Genomic DNA, 26,595 nt, shown 5'->3' with positions numbered 1-26,595 from the left:
TCAGCAGCCATGATTACCGTGGTCGGCACAGACAGGGACACAGGAACTGCCAGGATCAACCAGTTTTTTTTTTATTTTATTTTTTTATTTTTTTTACAAGATGAGAAGCGTAAAAATGACATAACGCGAGCACTGTGCTATACAGCATGCCTTAAAGGTATAGGATATTATTTATTCTAAAAAAAATTGTTTTACACTGTAAATTTATTTTGTTTATTACTTTAGGCCTCTTTCACACTACCAGTCCGTTCAGGTCCGCCTGTCAATTTTTCAGGCGGACCTGAACGGATGCTCTATGGAGCGTCGGATGTCAGCGGACATGTCACATGTCATCCGCTCCGATCTGAAAAAATGTGACGGAGGAAAAACCTGCTCTGCGGTCCGTCGTCATCCGATCTCCTACAGGTTCATCCCTGCGCAGTGTGCAGAGACAGACCTGTCGTCTTCCTGCTCAGCGGGGATCGACAGAGCGATCCCTACTGAGCATGTGGATATACATGGGGCGGATCATCACTGATCCGCCCTGTGTGAAAGGACCCTTATATGTATCGCTATGTATTGGGGAAGACTTAGAACCTCTGTCAGGTGTTTTCCATGGGGAGATGTAATTTAATTCCTTGTCTGAAGTTAGGGCATGTGTTCACAAAGGGAACATAAACGTTGACGGTAACTCAAAATGTTGCTAACACTTCCCCACCATATTCAAGAAGGGGGATTGGGCTGGATTCGGATTCTAAATCATTTATTGTTTTCTCTGTTTCTCTAACAGTGGCAGAGTGGTTCCACTCTTTTGTGAATATATAATGTGTGTTTTTTTTTTTTTTAAACTATACTTTTATATGAAGCACACAGCGGAAGTTTTGAAACTGTCTTGCGGTTCCCCTGTTGTAGTTGGAGGCATAAGACTCCAAGGTGGGTGATAAAGCTCTCTACTGGAGTCTGCAAGAGATATCAAAACCAGCTTGTGACCTTGCCTTCTGTCTACTATAGGTGTAAACTATAGTATATTTTCACATTTTACACTGACTATCAGGAAAAGAGATCTTGCTAAAGATTAGTTATTTCAGATACAAACTGCTTGTTACCAAGATTCTCAGATTTTATTTTTTTTCGTTATTCTCTTCAATTGTTTAAAAAAAATAAAAAGGCACTTGTATAGAGGTCTAAAAAAATAACGCTAGACTATTCCGTTTTGTAACTAATCTCTTAAGAGAAATAAAGGTCCCTGACAAAACAGGATTACAATGTGTCACTTCATGCTTTTGGCTGTTTTTTTATTTATTTTTTTCTTCTTGTAATATTTCTTATTTATAGGGTAACTAGAAATATATATAATTTAACATTTTGGATATTTTTTTTTTTTTTTTCCCATCTGGCTACACTTATGTAAAATCAAAGCTATCTTTGGTCAGAGAAAATGAGTACGGAAGGTGCTTGGTGTGGGATATGGGTAGAATCCAATATTGGTGTGCTATATCCCTTAAGGCCCTTTTCACACTGCCACAACTTGAAAGTTGCAGCTGCGATTTTGATGCAATTTCAGGGAATGCCTGTGTAAACTTGAGGTCTATGGACCTCAACTCGCATCAAAATTGGACCAAAGTAATACAGGGACTACGTTTGAAGTCAGTGCGACTTGAAGTTGCACAGATATGAATGGGAATCGGGTATAACTTGGCATGCGACTAATGTCCAAAGTCGCACAGGTGGGAAAGGGGCCTTTAGTGGTAAACTGCAGGGATCCTGCCAGCAATCGCCTTCCATTTACCCATTTTCTCTGAACAACCAAGGGTGTATTGCACCATAAAAAGGGTCAGCTGGTAATTAATAGCGTCATTTTAATTCACATATCCTGACCATAGCATTGAGGGGGCAGCGCCGTCCACTTGGATACTTAAAACTATCTTTGGAACTCTCATAAAGGGGAACAGTTCACTTGCTATAATCTAATTGTATTTTTACTAGTTCGTCTCCTTGTAACATACTGTATGTGTATCATGCATCTCCCTGCTTCTACTGTAATCATACTTAGATTCTTCTTAATCTTTTGGCGCATGTCACAGAGCCAACAAAGCTTTCAACACCAGTTCACCTTTCCAGATGCACATAACCAGGGCTCTTTGTCTGACATTTCCTCTGTTTTTTGCATGCTCTCTCTGTAGCTTGAAATGGCGATTGAAAATCTACAAAAAAATGAAGGCATCACCTCTCACAAAAGCAGCTTGCTCAACAGCCATGTAAGTTCACCTCTAACTTGAGTCTGCTCGCAAAGTCCTCTGCTTGTGATAGGAGCTTTGAGTGTGCATGTTTATAACCCTAAGATGGATGGGACTTGTGTCCTTTTCAGCCTAACAGTCTATGATCAAGGAGTACACATTTAAAGGACATAGCACACCAAAGATGTTTATCTCTTTTTAAGTTTTCAATTCCCATTTTATTGTTTGAGTATAATATGTGGGGTTTGGATTATTATTATTTATTATTATTATTATTATTATTCTTTATTATTAGAATAATCAGCTTTGTCGATTTAAATGCAGCCAGTTCGTTTCAGTTATCTTTACTGTTCCCAGAATAAAAAGGATCTCTGCTAGCTGTGATAACTAAACCACTTGCTGATCCTGGGTTGTAATAAAAGGCAAACCCAAACAGCTAATTGGTGGGTCACATTGGCCAACTGTGAGAGTATCCTCAATCCCTTACGTAATCTTGGAAAATGTTTATAACATTTTAAAACGGATTTTAGTTTCTTGTGTGAGGGTTCAAATGGAAGTTGTTAGGCATAAGGACCCATGATGCGTTCCATTACGTGCAGTATGCAAATTTTCTGCAAGCACGCTGCCACGGTTTTTGACAATCTTGCTGGATCATCACTGTTGTATTTAGTATATAACTGCTCTGTTATTGCAAGTGAAAGTCAAAATTTCCTTCCTTTGGGCTGCTTAAAGCAGGTTAAGCCGCTCTAACCTTTATACACCATCAGCACTGCCTCCTATTGTAGTATCCCCCTCTGTGTGTGATTTTATAAAAATAAATGCTGCAAATACCTAATTTCACTGTCGAGATTGCAATCACATGACCAGCCAGCTTTCTCTTTTCCTCTTCTGAGATGCAGCAGGTGGGGCTGAGATTCCACTTCTGATGTCAGTCTGGAGGGGAGGAGGAGAGAGCTGACTGGTCATGTTATTGCAATCTGGGTTTAGAAATTAGGTGTTTGCAGCATTTATATTTATAATTCGTTCAGAGGGGGGCACTGCAATAGGAGGCAGTGCTGATGGTGTATACAGGTTAGTGTTATGAGAGCAGCAGGAGGGGCGAGGGCTGCCTCATCCACAGATGGAGAGGGAGGGGGGAAGAGGACACCGGAGCAGAGAGGAGAGCAGATAGAAGGCTGCTGACGGAGGCACATAAACTGAACACAGTGTAAGGGCTCAGCAGCCATGATACACCATGGTCAGAGGGGTGTGAAGAAACTGGCAGGATCAGTCAGGTTTTTTTTTTTTTTTTTTTTTGTTACAGGGGGCCAAATGACACGGGACAAGCACTGTGTCATATAACGTGCTTTAAAGGCGCAAGATCCATTTTTTTGTTCATTTGAATGAGGCTGGTTCACATATGTGCATTGCATTTGCACTCCGCATAGCCCAAAAATAACGTTTTCTGGGCATTGCGGTGCGAATTGCAAGCACATTATCTTCTATGGGAACGCATCTGATTCGCAGATGCATTCTGTTGTGAACAGGATAAAATCCCGATGTAAACCTGACCTGATACTGATGCAATCCTGATCAAAAACTGATGTGAAATGCTGAACTGCTTTGTCAATTAGCTGTGAAAATGGCGCTTCAGTTTGCACCGCACATCTGTGAACCCAGCCTTAAAGTGGAACTAAACACTCCAATCCTATACAGCCCAGGAAGCTGCCATCTTAGCCTTTGTTTTAATCTACAGTTGCCATGGTGCGCCACATGTGATCACTTGTGATACCAGCCATTTCATGGCTTGACAGCTCAGTTGAGGGCATATGCACATGTGGCAGTTATCATTCCTGCCATGCCTTGAATGAAACGGTTTTGGGAAACCATTAAAAAGACTGGTTTAGTTCTGCTTTAATGCTGCAAAAGCATGATTTGAGACAATGGTCTATGTTGGTAAGGATAAAGATCTGTTGTGCGATACAGGCCTATCACTTTTCTGTTTATGTAATTGCCTGCTTATTCTTTCTTTTAGCTTCAATGGCTGTTGGATAACTATGAGACAGCAGACGGTGTTAGCCTTCCCAGAAGTTCATTGTACAACCATTATTTACGGCATTGCCAGGAGCACAAGCTGGATCCAGTTAATGCAGCTTCATTTGGTAAACTAATACGCTCAGTGTTTATGGGACTGCGAACGAGACGCCTTGGCACCAGGTTAGCATATTGTAATTGGATAGGAGGAGCTTTATAGCTTTCCCCAGTGTTGATATGTACCACTTTTATGGTGAATTGGAAGTAATTCATTTATATATGGGTAAAATGTAAGGAGGCTGACTTTTATATTTTCTTCTGGAATACTGTTTCTCCACGACTCCAAATGTAAATCTTGCTGCTGTTGTGGAAAAAACAAAATGGGGGTTAGCACTGCCAGCCCCCATATTTCTTACACTACAGGTATCCTATTAAAGTGGGCTTATTTTTTTTTTTTGTACTGATTTTGTTTAAGACCCCCTTTCACACCAAGGGCGTTTGGCAGGCGCTATAGCGTTAGAAATAGCGCCTGCAATCTGCCCTAAAACAGCTGCACCATTGTCTGTAGTGTGAAAGCCCAGAGGGCTTTCACACTGCAGCAGTGCGCTGGCAGGACGTCAGGAAAAGTCCTGCCAGCAGCTTATTTGGAGCGGTGTGTTTACCGCTCCTCCACCGCTGCTCCCCATTGAAATCAATGGGGCAGCACTGTAATACCGCCGGCAAAACGTCACTATTGCGGCGTATTGCCGGCGGTTTTAACCCTTTCTCGCCGCTAGCGGGTGTAAAAGCGCCCCGCTAGCGGCTGAAATGCGCCGTAAATCAGACGGTAAAACGCCGCTAAAAATAGCGGTGTTCTACCTCCGACGCTATGGGCGGCGTGGTGTGAAAGAGGTCTAAAGGTCATTGCCTGGGGCAAACCAGTCTTGCTAACAAAGTTATTATTTTGGTTAACTGTGTGCTATATACTAATCCACGGTGTAAGTGATTTTACTTGGCACACCAAAAGTTTGTTTAGTGGATATACAATGTCAGCCATCATTTCTAAAACAATGGAAAGGTGCAATGCATTGCAGAGCCTTAGAACGCAAGACACTGATGCCATTTGAATCTGTTTGGTATATGTAGCATTCATTATAATGTCTGATCAGGAGGATCGATTTACACAGATTGTGATTTTCACTCAGAAAACTTGTATAAGAGTGGAAGTAATTACAGTGTACAAATGTATAAGATGACTTTTAGCAACAAGTACGAGTACCCATTACCGATGGCTATTGCTGGCAATTGGGGCGATCAAGTAGAGGAGGAGCATGGGGGGGGGGCGGTCTCCATCCTTCTCTTCTTTCAGCACTACAATTGGCCTTTTTGTATGTATTGATGCTTCTCACCTCCTTGCTCCTGAGCCAAGCACCAAGCTCTATTGGCCCTGTGCCCTTGGGCAATGCCCGAATGGCCAGTCCACCCCTGATTTTGTTCACACTTAAGCTGTCAGTAGGGAAACCCTGCTGACAGCTGAATAAGTCACCGGTTGTTAAGGATGCAGCGGCCCTGCTCCTTAACAAGTGATAATTGCCGGCATTCTTTTGTTTACATTTCAGCTGTCAGCGGTGGAACCTGAAGGTATCAGTTTTTAGTATCTGTCCATTTGCAGGAGTACTGATATTTGTGCAAATGCTTAGTATTGGCAACCCTTACAAATAGGCTAGTCACTTTGCAAAAGAAGTTGCATGTGCAAGGGAATTTTCACCAGAGCTTAGTTAATGTGATGAAATTTCACTTTTCAAAGAATGCAATCACATGCAAGGAGAAACAAAAAAAAAACAGTATTTTTGCTTGCACGTGATTGGATGATGGAAATCAGCAGAAATTCATCCTATTGGCTAAGGGGGAAATTTTCCTTGTAAAGTGCTACTTCCCATTTGCCTTTAGTTAAATGCCTGTCCCTTTTGTCTTTAGTAAATTAACCTCATTGAAAGCAATGCACCCATTGTGTGGCTGATGGCTCAATGACTTAAATAGCTAGGCAGTTATTTGCTGCCTCTCGCAATAATCGATCCCCAAAAAAAGTAATACATCAACAAAAATGTTGACAAGGCATGTAAAATTCACATACAAAATGACATAAACGGTGTGCTCGATGAAATTTTATGTTATATTTTTCCTTTTAAACCTCAAAATACTTCATGTTACATCTATTACCTAATCCATTTTTATTTATTTTGTGTGACAGGGGTAACTCCAAATACCACTATTACGGCATCCGGTTGAAACCCGATTCCCCACTCAACAGACTTCAAGAAGATATGCAGTATATGGCGATGAGACAGCAGCCAATCCATCAGAAACAAAGGTTTGCAAGCGCTTTGGTCTTGGGTTTGGTAGTTTTATGTTGTTGAAATGCAGCTTTTCTAATGGAGGGTGAAACCTTTATAGATTGCCAACAGTATTTCTCATTGCATCTTTAGCCTAGAATGGTCAGGGTGTTTTGTGGCTATACATTCTCTTATGCGAATGCCTGCAGCCAGAATGACAGGTGTGTGCAAATGGCTGCAGTTACAGACAAATGAACGTAGCTGGATGCAGGCTGACTGTGTCCAGCTGTGATCATCTGTCCCTAACGCAGGAAATTCTTGGATGTGGGAACAGAAATAGATCACGTCCCCTCCATCAGCCTTTCATGGCATTGTATGTGCAGCTCTTTGCATACACTTATCATTGCTGCAGCCGGGATCTGTAGATTCTAGCCACTGGATTTCAGTGTGTGCTAATCGCACGGTGTGAATGGGGCCTATGAATGGCTCCCCCCAGTAGTTAATCACTAGGTATCAAAGTGGAAACGCCACCTTTTTTGTATTTGGTTCCTTCGCACTTCTCCTATAAAAAAAAAAGATTGTTTTATTTATTTTTATGCTGGAGGGGCAACACCCCTCTTATACCAGGGGCCCAATATATGTGGCACAGCGCCAGGGTCAGAAACCTGCATGAAAGCAGTGGGTTTCCAAGTCTGGAACTGTGTCAGACAACTGTTCATTATATAAAGTGAGATTTTGTTTTGCAAAAGTAATAACCATCTTGATGGAACAGGGGTATTGCTACTTGAGTGATAAATCATTTATCTGTTTGCAATGCTCAGGTACAGACCTACACACAAGACAGATGGCATGATGGATACTTCGCTCGGCAGCCAGCACACCTCTCCAGAGCAGTCCGTTGCTGCTCAGAGCCAGCACCACCAGCAATTCATAGGTAGTGTACACTTATGTTTGCATGTGTGTACCATTGACTAAATTAAAAATGGTGGATGAATGAGGAAAATACACTAATATTCACATCTTATTATTTTCTTATTTTTCATTTACATTTGTATAGATACCTCCCATGTGTTCCCAGACTTTCCTGATCCAGATCTGGGTGGTCTGATGCTACCTGATGGCATTACTATGTCTGATGTAAAGAATTTGCAGCTTATGTACCGACGACACTGTGAGGTGAGTAACACGGTCCTGTTCATTGCAAATTTGGATTTGTGGTATGAATTTCCTTTTTAGATGAATAAGGAACTGTACCAATATAAGCTTACAGCAGAATCTCTGCTTTCTTTATGTCGGTAAAGTAACCATCATTGCTACTTTAATGCTGTAGAGCCCATCTCAGCAATGTTTGTATGCTCCATAGCTTTGAGCTTAGAGGGTTGATTTACTAAAACTGGAGATTGCAAAATCTGCTGCAGCTGTGCTTGGTAGCCAATCAGCTTCTAACTTTAGCTTATTCACTTTTTTACAAAAAATAACTGGAAGCGTATTACTATGCATAACTGCATCATATTGTTGCAATCACCAGTTTTAGTAAATCGACCACAGTGTTCCTTAAACTATGGTTCAGGATCCATACTGTGCTGCGAATGTGCTTTGACTGTGCACCGAAGTGAGAAATCAGTGTCAAGTGATATAGCACACTGACTGACAGCACAGACAAACGTGGGGAACTAGAAGGCAGGAGGATGGGAGTTCACATAGATCAGGTGTGAGCATTGCTATACAGACTGCAAAAGGGCAAATACCAAGTCATATTCAGGTGCATTCAATGGTTCCTTTTTTTTTTTTTTTTAAGGAATTTGTCTACCTTTTTCTAGATTTGGGCAGTTGTAAATCCGCTCGATCATTTCTACACTGTGGGGAATGCACTTCCGAGTTCAGAGCTGTCACGCTACAGCTTCTATGGCCAGTGAAGATGATTAGGCACAGTCTATGCTTAATCGACTTCAGCAGGGTACAGAGGAGACAGTAGAAGAGAACCTGTCACGTGTGCACTATGCTATCTTCACAGGGGCTTATCAGCCCCCTTGTTAAAGTTTTAAGTAAAACATTTAAAGAAAAGTTTAAGAAAGCCTCCACCCCCACATACATACCTTTTTATATAAAAGAAATACATGCTTTGGATGCGCACGTGTATAAAAATAACAACAATTGAACAATTGTGTATCTGGACACACAGCAAGTAAGAGCAATAATTCCAGAGCCATCATTCACTGTTAAAATATATAATATATATGTACATTTTTATAGAATTTTTTCATAGAATGATAAACCTAGTCAGGGACATCACATAGGGCTCAACAGTCCTGACTCTGAACATTTTTGCAAAGGCTTTTAAACGGTCGCCTATGGACAATTTTGTGTACCATAGTTTTTTGCCATTTGATGGTTCTGTGTAGTTTTGAAGCTTGAAATGTATATCTGCTTACTCCATGCAGCCCCAACTTTTACATTTTGTTTTAAAAAATATTTTGTTTTAAAAAAAAAAAAGTTTGTTTTTGCATTTACTGAAATGATAGATTTGATAAACCGTAGCACAATATGCTGTGTGAAATAAAAAAAAATAAAAAAAAATAAAGAATTTACAACCTCCGCCATTTTATACCACATGGTCTCTGCTTTAATTAGATGTTTTGGAGGTTTTAGGTAATCTTCAGGCCTGAAATGTGCACAAAAAATGGGAAGAAAAATGGCTCCAGTAGTAAAAGTGTTAAACGCATTTGACAATGTTTAGGGAAATGTGTTCCCAGTAAGCCCTTCCCTCTACACAGCATTAATCGTCGCTTTAGTCATTAAAATGACTTTGCAACACAGGTGTTGTCCTCCAGAACATTGTGTATGAAAAACAAAGCAGATCGGTAAACATTGGGGTATAAATTCTTTTATCCAGGGACCATTGATGATAATATATATATAAATAAATATTAATTTTATTTTTTTTATCCTACAGGCAACTGTAGATGTGGTGATGAATCTACAGTTCCAATATATTGAGAAATTGTGGCTGGCTTTCTGGAACTCTAAACCGTCTTCTCCGGATGGCTCAACAGCATTATCAAGGTGAGAAAGCCACTTCATTTGATTATGAGCAGAGTAGCCTCTTTATTAAAAGGTGTGTTTTTGTTTTTTTGTTTTTTTTGTTTTTGTTTTTTTCTTGGATGTAGAAATTTACCCTCCCGTCCTGTTATGATGACTGGTGTCCACAGGGGCTGAAAGGGAGTGGAAATCTTTCCAAAGGGGACATAAATGATACGTCTGTAGTGATACAAAAATCAACACAGACAATAATATATAGTATCCGATAAAAGCAAACATAGCAATGGTCTGCACTGAATTTCTGTTATATTGTGTATCCCACCTGACAGTCAACCTCATATAGTGTGTGTGTATGTGTGTGTATATGTATATATATATATATATATATATATATATATATATATATATATATATATATATATATATATATATATATATATATATATATATATATATATATATATATATATATATATATATATATACACTCTTATCTAGCAATCTCTATATTATAATATACGCAAGGAAGGCGGGTTTTTGGATGGGGGGAAAAAAATGTTCTATGCAGTCGTTTTGCTGACATTCGATGGATACAGCCAAAGAAGCTAAGGTTTGGAGTGCTGCTGACATTTTATTTTTATTTTTTTTTAAAGCTTATTGATGGCTGTTTCCAGTTATTGGGATGGGACGTGGTCTGGGGGGGTTATTTCCCTAATGGGAACATCAATGGTATTAACCCTTTAAAGTCCACATTTTTTTCAATGAGTTAGCGTGACTCAAAATGTGCTCCACCAAACGGTGGAGCAGAACGTCAAAGGGTTAAACCCTTTTAAAGGGTGAAGGTTTTTTACCTTCATGCATAGATGCATGAAGGTAAAAAGTCTTCAGTGTGCATCTCCCTCCTCAGCCCCCCTAATACTTACCCAAGCTCAATCCCAATCCAGCAATGCGCATGAGCAGCGGCTCTCCTGGGTCTCTCGCTCCTCATTGGCTGAGACAGCAGTGGGAGCCATGCATTGTGTGTCCCATAAACACAGAGTGGTGGTTCAGGAGCAAGCACGCACAAGTGCCTCCAGAGATAGCAGCACTCGGCAAGGGGGAGGGGCCAGGAGCACTGGTGTGGGGGCCCAAGAAGAGGAGGGTCGGGGCTGCTCTGTGCAAAACCATTGCACGGAGCAGGTAAGTATGAGGTGTTTATTTTAACCAATTAAGGACTGGAAAGATTTGCCCCCTTAATGACGAGGTCATCGCCTTAACTGACAATTGCGTGTGCAACGTTGTACCAAAATTGACATATTTTTTTCCCTGCAAATAGAGCTTTCTTTTAGTGGTATTTGATCACCTCCTGTTTTTTTATTTTTTGCGATATAAACAAAAAAGTGCGACTATTTTGAAGAAAAAAATGATTTTTTACTTTTTTCTATAATAAACATCCAGAATTATTATTATTATTATTATTATAATTGTGTTTTTTTTTTGTTTGTTTGTTTTTCTCATCTACTTTATTTTTGGTAAAAAAAAAAAAAACTCAATCGTATATTGGTTTGCGCAAAAAGTTATAGCGTCTACAAAATATAAGATTTATAGCATTTTCGTTAGTATTATTATTTTTTATTTTTTTACTAGTGATAGTGGTGATCAGCTATTTTTAGCGGGACTGCGACATTGTGGTGGACAAATCGGACACTTTTGACTTTTATACAGCGATCAGAGCTAAAAATAGCCACTAGTTACTGTATACATGTCACTGCCAGGAAAGGGGTTCTAACTGGAGGAAGAGACCAATCGCTGTTTCTAATCTTTAGGAGCAGCAGATCTCTCTCCTGAGGCGGAATTGGAGATCTGTCTGTTTACATTGACGGATCTCCGTTCTGTCTCTGTCCAGAGCGATCTCGGGTGGCCAGCGGGCATAGCGACTGCTGGCCACGCAGGTTTGCCCTGGCTGGTCTTTAAGGACAGTGATCACCTTTAAATACCCCTATAGGTAACTGGGTGCTGTGGACTTTAACATCGTTTTGTACTTTGTTCAAGCCATTTTTTTATTTTATGGGTAGCTTCTGGTCAATATCTTCTGTAATTTTGTTTTTCTAAAATCTAGAGGCACTACTTTTAAAAGTGCACTGCATTTCCTCATCCTTACTCCAGGGTTATGGTCGTCTATACATTCTCTGGCATTACTTGAGGATAAAGTAAATGTTCTCTTGCTACCTCTGGAATCCCTTTTCCAAAGGACTGGTAAAGTTGAGCAAACATATAATTACGGTTATGTTCTCTCCTGTTCCTAGTCAGTCCTAATGTATCAAACCATCTTCCATAAGACTTGCCTAAAGCAAGGCATAATCTCATTTTCCAGACAAAATTTTCCAGTATTGCTTTTGAATCTTTTGTAGAGTCCCTATTTCAGGTTAGGAAAAGCGAGACACTATTTTTTTTTTTTTTTTTTTATGGTTAACTGATTTTGATTAAAAAAACAAATGCACTGCAACTGTTCTACCATGGTGATCTGTTGCCGGTAAACACATTGCATTTGTGATCTGCGTTTGGGTGTCACTAGGAATACATTGACATCCACTGCAGATTATGCACCCAATGCATTTTGAATGCAGTGCAGGAAACTCGCATGGAACACTGCTTTCCTGCTCTGCGTTCTGGCGCGAACTGGCCCACAATATCCTTGTAAGATCTGTAACCGTGTAAGTAGGATTCATTACCTTCATTGCCTTTTATTAACCCACTTCAAGCTTTTGAAGTATCCACTGTGTCTAGTCAGCTATTCAAATTCGACAAATTATCAGCTATATATTTATTGGACAGAAATATTTAGACGGATGTTGAAATAAACTCTTCCCACCAGCAAAATTTGGACATTCCCCACTAGGTACGATGTAAAGTCCTGTGCAGTTGATACCAAAAAAGATTTTTAGTGAGTGCTATTTAGAAAGCCAGTTGTCCTTTCCTGTTTTACAATCTAAAACGTGTTAGAAAGTCTTCAAAATGATATTTCAGTGTTGAGCAGACACTGGTTTTTGGCCCTCCTCTTCTGTGGTCCCTCAGCGGCGCTCCTGGCTCCTCCTCTTGATTGCCCCCACGGAGAGCCACATTCCATGGGGGCACCTATTTACTGTATAAATGTCACTGTCAGGGACGGGGTTAACACTAGGGGGCGATCAAGGGGTTAGGTGTGTTCTCTCATGTGTATTCTAACTTGGGGGGTGGGGAGGAATGGGACTGCCTGGAGGAGACTATTGCTGTTTATAATCTTTAGAAGCAGCAGATCTGTCTCTCTTCCTGAGACAGAAGGTAGATCTATCTGTTTACATTGACAGATCTTTGTTCTGTCTCTGTCAAGAGCGATCGCGGGTGGCAGAGGGGCACCGCAACCGGCCACGTGCATCGGCTCTGGCATCGCACAGTGTAACTCTCTAGTTAGGACAGTTTTAAAGTGGCCTTTTATTAAGATAGCAAGAATTGTGCTTCTCACAAAATTTTACGTTGGGTTGCTATGTTTTTGCAGTGCCCCCATACGTCTAACTGCAGAGTACAAGGACAGAATATTTTTCTTCAATAAGGGACATATGATTGTAGCAATTTTTTGTATTTTATGCTGCTTTAAGGAGCACTGGCAAACAGAAAAACAATAAGCCAGCCCCTGTTAGCAGACTCTCCAGGGCCGATCATTTACAGGTAGTCGCTGCATGAGCGATTCCATGCGATTAGCTGTGGGAGTTGTCAGCCTCAAATTGCTTTCAATGGAGCTTCTTTTCTGCTGCTGATCTCGTAGAACCACCATTGGGTCTCCTATCTCAAACAGCCACGTTCACAAGTATGAATGGGACCTAAGAATTCCTAGATTCCTGTGTCCCTCAATATACTTTAAGAAAAGTTTTACATGAAGTACCGAAATCCTTTTTTCTTCTTTCATACCCGTGTGTATGGCTGCTTCTGCAGCATTTCATACATGGCATAGTAGAGTGAAAATGAAAAAACAGCCTTATGCCAGTGAAGCTCCTCCTGGCACTTTCATTCAATGTTTTTACCAATCACGTTGTTTTGTTGCTTTTTGTCTGAAATCGCTTAATGAGATGCATTGTCTTTGATTTTACTGCAGGTTACTAAAACCTTAATAGCAGATCACACTGACCTTTTATTGACCAATACCTTATCTTCTAACACAGTGAGGAGGAGCAGGAAGCCGTCATCCCCAAGGAGATACTGATGGTTCTGTGTAAATATGAGCCTATTATGAGGTGGATGAGGGGCTGTGACCACATTCTATATCAAGCTCTAGTGGAAATTCTAATTCCAGATGTTTTGCGGCCTGTCCCAAGTGAGTACTAAGCAAAGATGCACATTATTTGACATGTATAAATTTTTAAAAGAATGTTTGGGTATTTCAACTTAAATATACACAAAAAAAGAGGAAACAAAAGGGAGTACATGGAAGTGATGGGCAGATCTTGGGTACTATATATATATATATATATATATATATATAGGTATATAGATAGATATATTATGCGCTTACTAAATGACAATTGATCATGAGTAGACAAATTGGTGTCGGGGTCACTGGTTTTGATACAGTTGAGGAGCAATCTGCCTCTGGCACCACAGATGAGTAGGGGATTTAGGGTGTACTAAACCAAAAATGTAATTCCTTAGATGTGGTGACTGCCTCTGTTTTTTTTTATTTATTTATTTTTTCTTAGGCCTCCTTCCTTATGTTTTCATCTGGTGATGCAACCAGTAAGGATACTTTTTAACGCTAAAAATAGCGCCTGAAAAGCACCTCCCATGCCATCCCAGTGTGAAAGCCTGAGTGCTCCCACGCTGGGGCGGTGCTCTTGCGGGACGTTACAAAAAGTCCAGCAAGCCGCATCTTTAGGGCGGTTTCGAAGCGCATTATACATCACTCCTAAACCGCACCTGCCCATTGGAATGCATTGGGCAGCGCTTTCAAAGCACCAGAAAAGTGCTTCAGAAGTGCTGCAAGGCGGTTTCAACCCCTTCTTTGGCCGCTAGCAGGCGAAAAGCACCGCTAAGCACGGCGTGGCCCCAGTGTGAAAGTAGCCCAACACACTTGTGTTAGACTGACCCCACTCTGGAGGAAGGAGCAAAGGCGGCACCTTTGGACCACATTATCAGTCTGGGGGGGGGTTTAGATGGACCACCAGATTTAGCTACATTAACAAAATTAAGCCAAACTCCAGCTAACACTTTATGAACCGTTACAGCAAACCATTATTTTTTATTTTTTTGCGTTTTGGGATCAAGGTTTTACATAAATAAAAGCTGATCATTTTAAGCACCCCCGCTAGAATTAAATGGTTTGTCTCATCGCTGCAACTCGTACATTCTGCTGGAGAGCTTCTTCTTTTGAAAAACAGACTAGCTGGCCAGATCATCAGATGAAAATAGCTGAAAAGCTTAAAGCAAATGAATGTAGCAATCACATCTAAGAAATGGTAGCTACAATATAATACTTTCTTTTTGGTCTAATACTGCTTTAAGAAAGCATTTGGCAGATTTTGATGTGTCACAAACTCCTTTCTCTAAGCATTTCCAAGCAGTGGTGTTGGTGTATTGGGGGCGGGGGATGAAATTGAAAATGCCAACAGAGTAGAACAAGAAAAAGGGTTACATCTGCTTGCCGGTAAAAAGAAATCAAATAACTGCACATTCCTTTTCAAAAACCATGCTAAGATTATTATCAGTCTCTTTACGAAGTTCAAATTTGAACCTTCTATTTTTCTCCACTAGAGGGCCTCATGACTAGAATGTAAAAGTACAACTAGCAGAGCTGAAACTGATATAGAAACGTTATTTTGGATTAAACTTTATTTTTTATTTTTTTAACAAATCTAAATTATGCCTACTATAATATAAATACTACTTTTTTTTAATTGATTAATTTTAGGTTAATATAATTTCTGTGTGGCTAAGTTTAAAGTGCAGTGATCCCCTTTAAATACCCCTATAGATAGCTGGGTGCTGTGGGCTTTAACATAGTTTTGTACTTTGTTCAAACCGTTTATTTTTTATTTTTTGGGTAGCGTCTGGTCAATATCTTCTGTAATTTTGTTTTTCTAAAATCTAGAGGCACTAATATTAAAAGTGCATTGCATTTCCTCATCCTTACTCCAGGGTTATTGTTGTCTATACATTCTCTGGCATTACTTGAGGATAAAGTAAATGTTCTCTTGCTACCTCTGGAATCCCTTTTCCAAAGGACTGGCAAAGTTGAGCAAACATATAATTACGGTTATGTTCTCTCCTGTTCCTAGTCACAGTCCTAATTTATCATACTCCTTTCTTTATCAAAATCTTCCATAAGACTTGCATAGTCTCATTCTCCAGACAATTTTCCATTACTGCTTTGAATCTTTTGTAGAGTTCCTATTTCAGGTTGGGAAAAGCAAGACACTATATAATAATTTTTTTTATGGTTAACTGATTTTGATACAAGAAACATCTAACTTTATGGAGCTTTTGAGAGATTTAGTAGTGGACTATGGCCCCTTTCACTTGAGTAGTCCGTTTGGTCCTCCTGTCTGTTTCTCGGGCAGACTCTTTACACCCGCCTACCTCCAATGTAAACCAGCAAAAACAAACTGAAGGGGGGATCTTTTCACCTCTGGCCAGATTGGATCAGAGGGCAGTCGGGTATAAATGGATAACTGGTCCATTAACATTCGACTGCCCATAGAGCAGGCTGTGTCCCTGCCTGGGACCTGTCATCCACCCGTTCTCACCTCAGCAGGGCATGAGCAGGCCAATTCCCTGCTGAAAACAGGTCTACCCTGTGTAAAAATGACCTCTATCAACATAGATTCAGAATCCATACAACCGTTTTGGCATTCTAATGACTGACTTTTTAAATTAAATGTTTGGGTTGCATTGTCTTTCCTTTTTAGGTACTCTGACCCAGGCAATACGGAATTTTGCAAAGAGTCTGGAAGGATGGCTAACAAATGCCATGACTGATTTCCCCCAGCAAATAGTCCAGGCAAAGGTATATCAAAAATATTTTCCTAAAGTAATCAACAGTAAATTGATACCATTTATTATATATTGTATTTTTTTTTTCTTTGTAGGTTGGTGTTGTCAGTGCCTTTGCCCAGACTCTGCGTCGATACACCTCCTTAAATCATTTGGCACAAGCTGCCCGTGCGGTTTTGCAAAATACATCACAAATCAATCAGATGCTCAGTGATCTTAACAGAGTAGATTTTGCAAATGTTCAGGTAAATAACTGAACTGATTTATCTCTTATATGGTTTTTGATTTTTAGATTTTCTTTGTTTAATCCCTTTTGGGTTGAGGGACGTTGGTAAACAGTTGAACTCGGAATATGACTCAGTGACGTTTATCAGGCAGCTCATTCACCTTCCAATAGAACTGAGGGTTGTTCAAAGTCTGAAATTTGCAATCCATAGGAAGAACGCTGGTTTCAGTAGATACTGCTAAAGATACATATTTATTTTCAGAAGGACCCAGAGCATTATCTCGTCCAACATGTATTTTTAGCACTGGTGATCTCTGATAAAGGCTAAAACCTAAAGTCATTGTCTTTTCTACAGACCTGAAGGCGCTGGAAACTGTAGATCACTGAAACAGCCTCATTGCATCAAATGGAAAAAGCTCAACTCTTTCCAGGACAACCCTCTTATATACCCAGTGAATAGCCTCAGATGATACACCGAGATTAAACAAATCCTCCTACATAAGTTTTACTTGTTCATCTGCAGTCTTCTCGTTTCTACATCTCTTCAAATTTGATGAAAATCCTTATGCATCTGTCAGTGTCAGAGGAGGGGGCAGAGAGCTGCAGTTAGAGCTCTTGTATAGTGTGTGAAAGCTTATTGGAGGAAAGGAACCCACTCCACATATGGCACAGGAACAAAGGAACATGCAGAGTTGTGTTGTGAATAAACAAGCTGCGTGTGCTGAGCTCTCCTCCCTGTCACCATTTTATCTCTGGTGTTGGGACAACTTGTCAGAAGTGACACATACTGATAACAGATGAACAAAGCTCCAGAGATGAAAGACACTCGGAGCTTTGGAGAGAGAAAAGTGTCTACTACAGATATATAATGTATGTGCTTTGTTCAGATTTCATGACTGAGGTTTACAACCATTTTAATAACAGATGCATATAGATTTTGTTCTTGTAAAATGCATTGTTGCCAAGATTTTATTAGAAAGTGTGTCTAATGTGTTGAATAAAGTTAGGAAAGGGAACGTGGTCGGAAACGCCACTTTCTCTGAAAAAACAGCTACATGTATTATGTTTCTGATTACTGCCCACCAGGCACAGCAGTGCATACACCCAATGTCCTCTGCAACCACAGAACCTGCAGGGGCTCAGCTCCTAAGTACTTCTAGGTTCTCCCTTTAGTGTACTGGTAATAAGAGCCAGTTCAGCTACAGATCAGGGGTTCTGAATCTGTAATTGATTAGCCCAGATGGGGCATTGGAGGATTTGATAAACACTAATGTCTCCAAAGAGCACCTGCAGCCACAGTTAAAATTTAAAGATAATATACCAAATAATAACAAAATGTTTCCTATCCTAACAAGACCCCCCTCCGCACAGACTTCCCACCATCCTATCATCAGCTCTTCCCCTTCTACAGATACTGCCCGCCATCCTACTATCTGCACTACACTTCTGCACATACTGCCTGCCTTCATAACCCCTCTCCTGCACATGCTGTCTGCCTTCATAACCCCTCTCCTGCACATGCTGTCTGCCTTCATAACCCCTCTCCTGCACATGCTGTCTGCCTTCATAACCCCTCTCCTGCACATGCTGTCTGCCTTCATAACCCCTCTCCTGCACATGCTGTCTGCCTTCATAACCCCTCTCCTGCACATGCTGTCTGCCTTCATAACCCCTCTCCTGCACATGCTGTCTGCCTTCATAACCCCTCTCCTGCACATGCTGTCTGCCTTCATAACCCCTCTCCTGCACATGCTGTCTGCCTTCATAACCCCTCTCCTGCACATGCTGTCTGCCTTCATAACCCCTCTCCTGCACATGCCGCCTGCCTTCATAACCCCTCTCCTGCACATGCCGCCTGCCTTCATAACCCATCTCCTGCCCATGCCGCCTGCCTTCATAACCCATCTCCTGCCCATGCTGCCTGCCCTCATACTCGTCTCCTGGCTCTCCTCATAGCCTGCACATACTTCCCACCATCCTATCCATCAGCACACTCCTCTTTTATAAGTACAGCCCACCATCCTGTCTGCAAGCCACTTTTTCATATACTGCCTGCTGTCATACTCTCTACACTGCTCTCCTGTACGTACTGGCAGTCATCATATGCTCCCCTCTTCTATCCTACATATATAGCCTGGCATTATAACCCAACTCCTGCATATCCTGGTCACCATCCTACCATCTGTTTGCCTTTCCAGCAAATAATGATCACTGTGTCAAATCTCAGACTCCTCTCCTGTACATTATGCCTGCTGAAATCCCTCCTTTTTTTTGCCAAGAAAAAAAAAAAAAAAGATATCTTGGCTGTTGGATACATCTCATTCGAGGGAACTTTTTTTTTCTTACACAACAGTAAGGACTAAAAGCCATTTGGTTGGTGTAACGCAGCTGGAACCTCTGTTCACTTATGTTTATGGTAAATGTGTAAAAAAAAATAATAAATAAAATGTATATTATATGTATAATGTGTGTGTGTGTATATGTATATATATATATATATATATATATATATATATATATATATATATATATATATATATATATATATATATATATATATATATATATATATATATATATATATATATATATATAATATATATGTGTATATATATATATATATATATATAATAATATAATATAATTTTTTTTTTTTTTTTAATCCTATATTAAAATGAGTTTACTTATGCCATTGTTCTGTCTTTGCTGCTAACAGGAACAGGCATCCTGGGTATGCCAGTGTGAGGAAGGCATGGTTCAGAAGCTGGAACAAGACTTCAAGTTAACCCTGCAGCAGCAGAGCTCGTTGGACCAGTGGGCTAATTGGTTGGATAATGTAGTCACCCAGGTGCTTAAGCCTTATGAAGGGAGTTCCAGTTTTCCAAAGGCTGCCAGACAATTTCTGTTGAAGTGGTCTTTTTACAGGTTAGAGGATAATGGTTACCATGCTCTACAATTTTTATTTTTATACATTTAGGTTGAGCACATATGAATACATAAATAGATGCATATGAAAATGTTCTCATATATAGAATTGGCCTTTAAATGTCATATCACTCTTTTCTTGAGGCTCAGACTGGGACATCTTTGTAAGGCTGCTTTTAGGCCGCTAGCGGGATTAAAAGCGCTCCGCTAGCAGCTGATTAAATGCGTCCGTGTGGTGCCAAAGCGCTTTGCAGGCACTTCAGAAGTGATTGCACATTCATTTTAATGGGTATACACCGCTCCTCCACCGCCTCAAAGATGCTGCTTTCACACAGGGACTGCAGGGGAGGCATTTTTCAGGCGCCATTTTTAGCCCAAAAGCTCCTGGAAAAACGACTGTGTGAAAGGGGTCTAAAGGTGCTTCCGCCATTATGGAAGTGCCAGTCCCTTCCATTTCCCCTGCTAGTGGCCTATGATTGTTGCATTTCTAGTGGAAACCCAGCTGTTCTGGTAATGTAGTTTAAATATCCAAACAAAAGAACTCGCTGCTCCAGGTGAGACAGAAAGCCTAATGATATCACAGGTGCCCGTCTCGGCTTGACTCCGCATACGATCAACACTGAAGAAATGGCTGCACTCCAAGATCCATCAAAATTCTTTAATATCGAACATCCCAAGTGTTGCAGACCGTTCAAATGGTAGACGCGTTTCACACACTAACAGGTGCGCTTATTCATTAGGTAATGTTGCATGGCCATATAACACTGTACCCAAATTAAATTTTTATCATTTTTTCCCCACAAATAGAGCTTTCTTTTGGTGGTATTTAATTACAGCTGGGAGTTTTATTTTTTGCTAAACCAACAAAAAAAGATGCAAAAGATGCAAAAGAAAAAAAAAATTTAAAAATCATGTTTCATAGTTTGTTATAAAATTTTGCAAACAGGTCATTTTTCTCCTTCGTTGAAATGCGCTGATGAGGCGGCACTGGTGGGCTGCACTGACAGGCTGCACTGATGGGCACAGATAAGGCGGCACTGATGGGTGGCACTAAGGGGCACTGATGGGTGGCACTGGTAGATGACACTGATGGGCACGGATATGTGTCACGGGGTGCAGCACTGTTGGGGTGGCACTGTGGGTACTGATGGGTGGCACTTTTTTAATATTTAGGTGGCACTGGCAGGGGGCAGGTGGGCACTGATAAGCTGGCCGTGATCGGGACTGATGTCCCGATCACGGCCCCCGGTGATTGGCTTTTTTTAGCCGCTTACCGGCTCTGTTGTGTCACATGATCAGTTGTCATTGGCTGACAGCTGATCACGTGGTAAGGGGCCGGGATCGACCCCTTGCTCTGATCCGTGATCAGACGAGTCTCATAGACTCGCTGATCACAGAGCGCGCGCCCCCCTCAGGCCGTTCATGCACGGAATGACTTCAATAGACGTAGTCCCGGCAAAGCAGGTCCGCGCTGTAGCCGTCATTCGGCTATAGCGCGGATCTCTAGTGGTTAAATAAGAATTTTGATGGATCTTGGAGTGCAGCCATTTCTTCAGTATTTATGTAGTTTAAAGTTTTTTTTGTTTCAGATTTGATCTTGGATCATCAGAATTTACTAACCACTGTGTTAGGGTAATGTATTTTATTGCCTTGCTTATAAGAAAATATGGAAGCTGCCATTACTAATATCTCCTTATGGAAATGATTCCTATTCGGTCTATAACAAAAAGAGAAATGTTTGGATGAAGTTCCACTTTAAGTATTCATTCTGTGAGCTTAACATTCTTCAAACTTTCCTAAATTGTTCTCTCTTACAGTTCAATGGTTATCCGGGATCTCACCCTGCGCAGTGCTGCCAGTTTTGGATCCTTCCACTTAATCCGATTGCTGTATGATGAGTACATGTTCTACTTAGTAGAGCATAGAGTGGCTCAGGCAACAGGAGAGACACCCATTGCAGTGATGGGCGAGGTGAGCTCACAGATTTTCAAATGGTCCTTTGTTTTGTGTAGCACGTGTGTTTTTTAGATTATATACTAATGTAATTGTATTTTTATCTCTTGTAGTTCAGTGATCTGTCTAGTATGTCTCCGATAGCAATGGATAAAGGTAAGTTGAGCTTTAAGAGCATCAGGCATTTGGTAAAAAGAAAATCTTCAGATTAAGCCGACTTTGTTCCGAAAGGAAAACAAAAGTGCAATGCTGAATGTTAACACAGTATAGTGCGGGTTAAAAATAAAGGTCATGTTTATGCATAAGGACTACAACAGAAGCTACACTTTTCCTCTAAAGAAAGCTTGTACTGGAAAAAAAAACTTGCTAACCTTGAATTGTCCTTTTTGAATGGCTGTTGTGTTGATCCAAATTCAACACTTTGAATACTTTTCAATACTTGTGGCCATAAACACTACAATCTTATTGTACAGTCTTCTTTAAATTCACCAAAATGATGTAATGAGGACAAATCTAAAAAATCCTTTCAATGTTTATCCAGTCATGATGCAGGCCCTTACCATAGTTGTTGGTAGATCTGATTTTTTTATAGTTGGCTTTACCTGGATTTTACATCATGAGCTGTATGCTTATTTCCAGCTCATTAAGACCAGAGACCATTCGGTAACTTTTTTTCGGATGGGCAGCAAGAACACCCTCCATATTTCTGTAAATTTGGATTTACTTTGGGTCATCCTGCAAACTGTTTTGAAGTATCTGCTATGGATGGACATACGATGCAGCCCTGATAACCGTTATCTTAAGCCCCATACACACTATCAGATTTTCTGCTGATTTTTGTCTTCAGATTTACCAAAACCATGTAGTAGAAGGGCCTGCCTGATTGCATACACATTGAAACTCCTAAGGTTTGACCTCATATTATAGGGGTTTGGTAAATCTGAAGGAAAAAAATCTGCAGAAAATCTGATAGTGTGTATGGGGCCTTAGGTGTACAAAAGAAGTAAACTCCAGTACTCACCACTGTTAAATATACTTTATTGTTGCCATGCAAACACTCCACAATGTGCAGATTCGACACACATTCCAACAGCTGCTTTGATCGTTTTTTGCGCTTCAAATCCCTGACTCTTTCCAAAAATGCAGAATAGCAAAATGCTTTGATTTGAACATGTTCCGTAGGAACCTATGTTAAAAAAAAAAAAAAAATACGCTGCATTTCTGCAAAATGCATGAAAAGATGCATTGGTGTGAACTTTAACCACTAAAACCCTGGACCATTTGGCTGGCCAAAGACCAGAGCACTTTTTGCGATTCAGCACTGCTTCGCTTTAATTGACAGTTGCGTGGGAACGTGCAACGCTGCTCCCAAACTTTTTTTTATTTATTTTTTTTTTTTTTCCCCCCCTACAAATAGAGCTTTCTTTTGGTGGTATTTGAGCACCTCTGCGGTTTTTATTTTTTACATTATAAACAAAAACACTAGCTACAATTTTGAAAAACACATTTATACAACGAAAAGCCTTATAAGGGAAAGAAATTTCCATCCAAACTTCTTTATGGCAATTGGCAAAAGGATAGAAGACCTCCAACATATAGCTAGAGTCAGCTCAACTTTATAGTAATGATAAAAAATTAAGGCCTAAGTGGGAGGATAGAAAGTTTTATTTGTAAACATGGTGGAGTCTCCCACGGAAACCCCCGAGATCACCACTCCACATTTAGTCCACAATTTTACTAGTGTCCTGTTGACGCTTCTTTGGTGAATAGAGATTAGTGGAAGTGGCTTTATTTTATTTTGCTTTTATTTATAGTCTCTCTCTGTTTTTTACAGACAACATGAGTGAACTAGGCAGCGACGATGCATCCGGCGAGACGCCGGTGAAGAGGGAACGCGTGGAGATGAACCACTCTCTGCAGGACGTGTAATGCAAAAAAAACGTTGCCAGCGCCTTATTGCTCCCCGTAATGGAATCACCTCATGTTTGAAGGCACACCTGCCTCAAACAAGAACTCTGTGAATTTAGTGCCTCTGCCACACATGACACGTGTTTTGGAAGAACTCTGCCATTCATTGAAATTCAGTGTTCGAGTCCTGAAAAGCGAAGTTTGGCATTAGACAGATGTGACGTCACCGCATTCCTGACAATCTCACTCCAGACGTGTGCTATGTGCTAATTTATCCTTTTTAACCTTACGTTTTTTTTCCCTCCTAAATACATTTCTGAGTTACATTCTAGGAGATGTTTCCATTTATTTTTGGAAGCTTTAGGAATTCTAGCTCAGGCTTTCCATTATCCTAATCCAGTTAGGTACATTGTTGGGTTCCTAACTGCACCATGGCTGTTACCTCGTTATCCTGAACTGGGCAGTTTTTTTGCCAAATCATACTGCGTTTAAACACAATAAGTACCTGCAATGCATGGCTGTGATTGGAGATCTGATGAAACAAAATTACTGTACATAAAAATAGTGGCTCATGATATTCTATTAAGTAGTGTAGTCTGCGGCGTGTGCTTGCCAAGAGTATGAAATGACACTGTTTTTATGCTCATTAACAAAGATGTGACAACTTATTGAAGGATTTTATCTGCCTATATCTCTGGTAACATCTGCTTATTACACTTTTGTCAGCCTTTAGGAGCATGTACTGTACTCCTGGCATGACACTGGCTTATATTCTTGCAAATTAAAGTTTTATTTTATTTGTTTAAAGGGAATCTATAGTGCGAAAAAATTGATTTCTCAACATGATGGTTAGTGTCTTGTGTGAATTAAATATTTAATATATTTGTACTTGCCAGCAGTTGTGAGTGGGCAGGGCAATGGACCTCATCAGAAAAGCAGCTGATTGGCCAGCCACAAATAGTGAACTTAAAGTGGTTGTATACCCCCAATGCGGAAATTATACCTGGGTAAGGCTTACCTATAGGTACTGTAAATATCTCCCAAACGCCTTTTAGGAGATATTTACCTTGTAGTGCCCTGATGATGTCATCGGCACATGCGATTTGAAGAAACGGCCCTCCGTGTCATTCCTTTACTAGCAAGTGCCAGGACTGACGGCTCCTGCGCACATGCGCAAGAGTGACGTCATGCGTCTCAGGCTAGTCACAGAGCCGCAGTCCATGACCCCGGAAGGAAGAGGGGCGATAATGGATGCGGCCACCGGCAGGGACATCGTAGGCTTCGTTTGCAGGTAAGTGGCACATAATGGGCTAGTATGCAATGCATACTAGCCCATTAGGCTTTTACTTTTCAGGGGAAAATGGAGGAAGTAAAATCCATCGGGGTTTACATACTCTTTAAACTATGCGGTCTTGATTTGTGGCAAGGGCTATAAATTGGAATGGATTAATAATTGATGATGATGATGATGGCATACTTTGACCACTGCGTGTTTTACAGGTGTAAAATCTCCAAGACTTAATTACCTGGGTTTATAGCTGCAAAAACAGCAGCTATGAAAACTGTTTGCCTGCAACATAAAACAGTTAAAACAAAGATGAAACATTAATTACTGGTAAAAATAGTCATTTTGACTATGCTTGGTATCCAGGCCAACACTGCACTCTAGCTTTTAACTTGAATTGCCCTTATATTACAGTGTTTCACATCACCAGCACAACACCGTTTAATAAATTGACATAATTGAGAGCAGGGCATGAATTTGGCAGGTAACTTGTGTGGTGAGCAATGCCAAGTAGATTACAACACTCAGTAACACCACAATATCTTTATCATTGGTTTATCTTCAGGACACATTTCTGTGGTGGTTTTTTTTTTTTTTTTTTTTTTTTTTAATCCTTGATGCCAATTAGCTGGATGGAGCAAACCTTACTGTTAAAATCGTTTGTATTTGGAAAGTATTTCTAAATATAGTCTTTTAAAATACTGTATTATGCAAAAATAAAAAGGCGTGTAATGAGCTGGCATATTTCTCTGATTATGGCAAACCACCTGCCAACCATGCTATTTATTTAAAAAATCCTACCTAAGAGCAAAAAAAAAACCAAGATGTCTGCTATTTTTCCCAGCCAGAATATCCTCATTGTGTGCCTCTCTGAAACTAGTTACATTTTTCCTACTAGGGCCCTTCAGGGGTGAGTCCCACCAGCTGCCATTGCCCTGTCCAGTGAGTGCATTTGCTGCCACGGAATCACATTTGTGAGTAGATGGTTGAGAAGCCCCAGGCAGTGCACATAGTAATGGCTCAAGCACCCTGGGATGTTCTAAGGTGCATAAACCGGCTATCCTAAACTGGTCCAGGGACAAAAACATGGACTCAAAACAGGTTTTCCAGCTGCCTTATTAATACTGGTAGGGGTTGCCTCCAAGCATTACATATATACGTACATGGCTGTGCAACTCAAATACAAAAAAAGTGTGAATAATGAACAGTTTACCAAGGTACCCAGTGTAAAGGTATTTTTGTTTTTTCATTTAATTTTTTTAAATGGCAAGTGAGGCTTTTTTTAAACATAGTATTTAATACACATATAAGAAAAAAAGAAAACCCATTGTAGATTCCCTTTAAAGTTGTGGATGCTCAGTCATGGCTGTTCTGACTTGTTTAGATACCAAAGCATCTTGTAGGCAAAGCACAAGGGGGTTTTGCCTTTATTTGTGAGACTTGATTGTGCTGATTTTGGGCAGGCCCCTTTATGTTTTTGCTGTGGTGCCTTTTAGAATCCAGTTATGGAAATTGTATTTTTTAGTCGTCATTTTTAAACAGATAAGGACTGTTGACTTAAGTGTCTGTAACGCGATAGATTTGTGCTGGTCTTTGCTCAGTGTCTTTTTTTTTTTTTATTATTATTTTTTTTTTGTTTTCCTGGCCTGCCTTTTGGCATTTAAAGAACCAGTTTAACAATTCAGTGCCTTAGTATATCTGATCCTGCCTTTCCACAAT

The 26,595-nt window shown here is 40.3% G+C and overlaps 1 protein-coding gene and 2 non-coding genes across 4 annotated transcripts in view; all 3 read left to right on the top strand.

The window, feature by feature from the left end:
- The window catches only part of RFX2 (regulatory factor X2), a 65,919-nt gene extending 40,303 nt beyond the window's left edge, over positions 1 to 25,616 (top strand). For both annotated transcript variants that reach the window (XM_077476298.1, XM_077476297.1), the window contains 13 exons: positions 2,163 to 2,237; positions 4,231 to 4,412; positions 6,460 to 6,579; positions 7,363 to 7,475; positions 7,599 to 7,717; positions 9,495 to 9,604; positions 13,756 to 13,907; positions 16,495 to 16,592; positions 16,675 to 16,824; positions 19,522 to 19,730; positions 21,548 to 21,701; positions 21,797 to 21,839; positions 23,518 to 25,616. In XM_077476298.1, coding sequence (XP_077332424.1) covers positions 2,163 to 2,237; positions 4,231 to 4,412; positions 6,460 to 6,579; positions 7,363 to 7,475; positions 7,599 to 7,717; positions 9,495 to 9,604; positions 13,756 to 13,907; positions 16,495 to 16,592; positions 16,675 to 16,824; positions 19,522 to 19,730; positions 21,548 to 21,701; positions 21,797 to 21,839; positions 23,518 to 23,612 — 1,620 coding nt within the window. In that variant the 3' untranslated portion in view covers positions 23,613 to 25,616. The remainder of the gene's footprint in view (positions 1 to 2,162; positions 2,238 to 4,230; positions 4,413 to 6,459; positions 6,580 to 7,362; positions 7,476 to 7,598; positions 7,718 to 9,494; positions 9,605 to 13,755; positions 13,908 to 16,494; positions 16,593 to 16,674; positions 16,825 to 19,521; positions 19,731 to 21,547; positions 21,702 to 21,796; positions 21,840 to 23,517) is intronic.
- Positions 11,706 to 11,834, top strand: LOC143980036 (small nucleolar RNA SNORA49). Its single transcript, XR_013274183.1, has one exon. It is a non-coding gene; the product is annotated as a small nucleolar RNA SNORA49 (small nucleolar RNA).
- Positions 15,705 to 15,833, top strand: LOC143980035 (small nucleolar RNA SNORA49). The gene has a single exon (XR_013274182.1). It is a non-coding gene; the product is annotated as a small nucleolar RNA SNORA49 (small nucleolar RNA).
- Positions 25,617 to 26,595: the final 979 nt, after the last annotated feature.

Source organism: Lithobates pipiens, unplaced genomic scaffold (genome assembly GCF_037356315.1).
Source record: "Lithobates pipiens isolate NorthernLeopardFrog02 unplaced genomic scaffold, aLitPip1_a1.2 Scaffold_13, whole genome shotgun sequence".
Classification (NCBI taxonomy): domain Eukaryota; kingdom Metazoa; phylum Chordata; class Amphibia; order Anura; family Ranidae; genus Lithobates; species Lithobates pipiens.
This window is presented reverse-complemented; position numbering and strand designations above follow the sequence as displayed.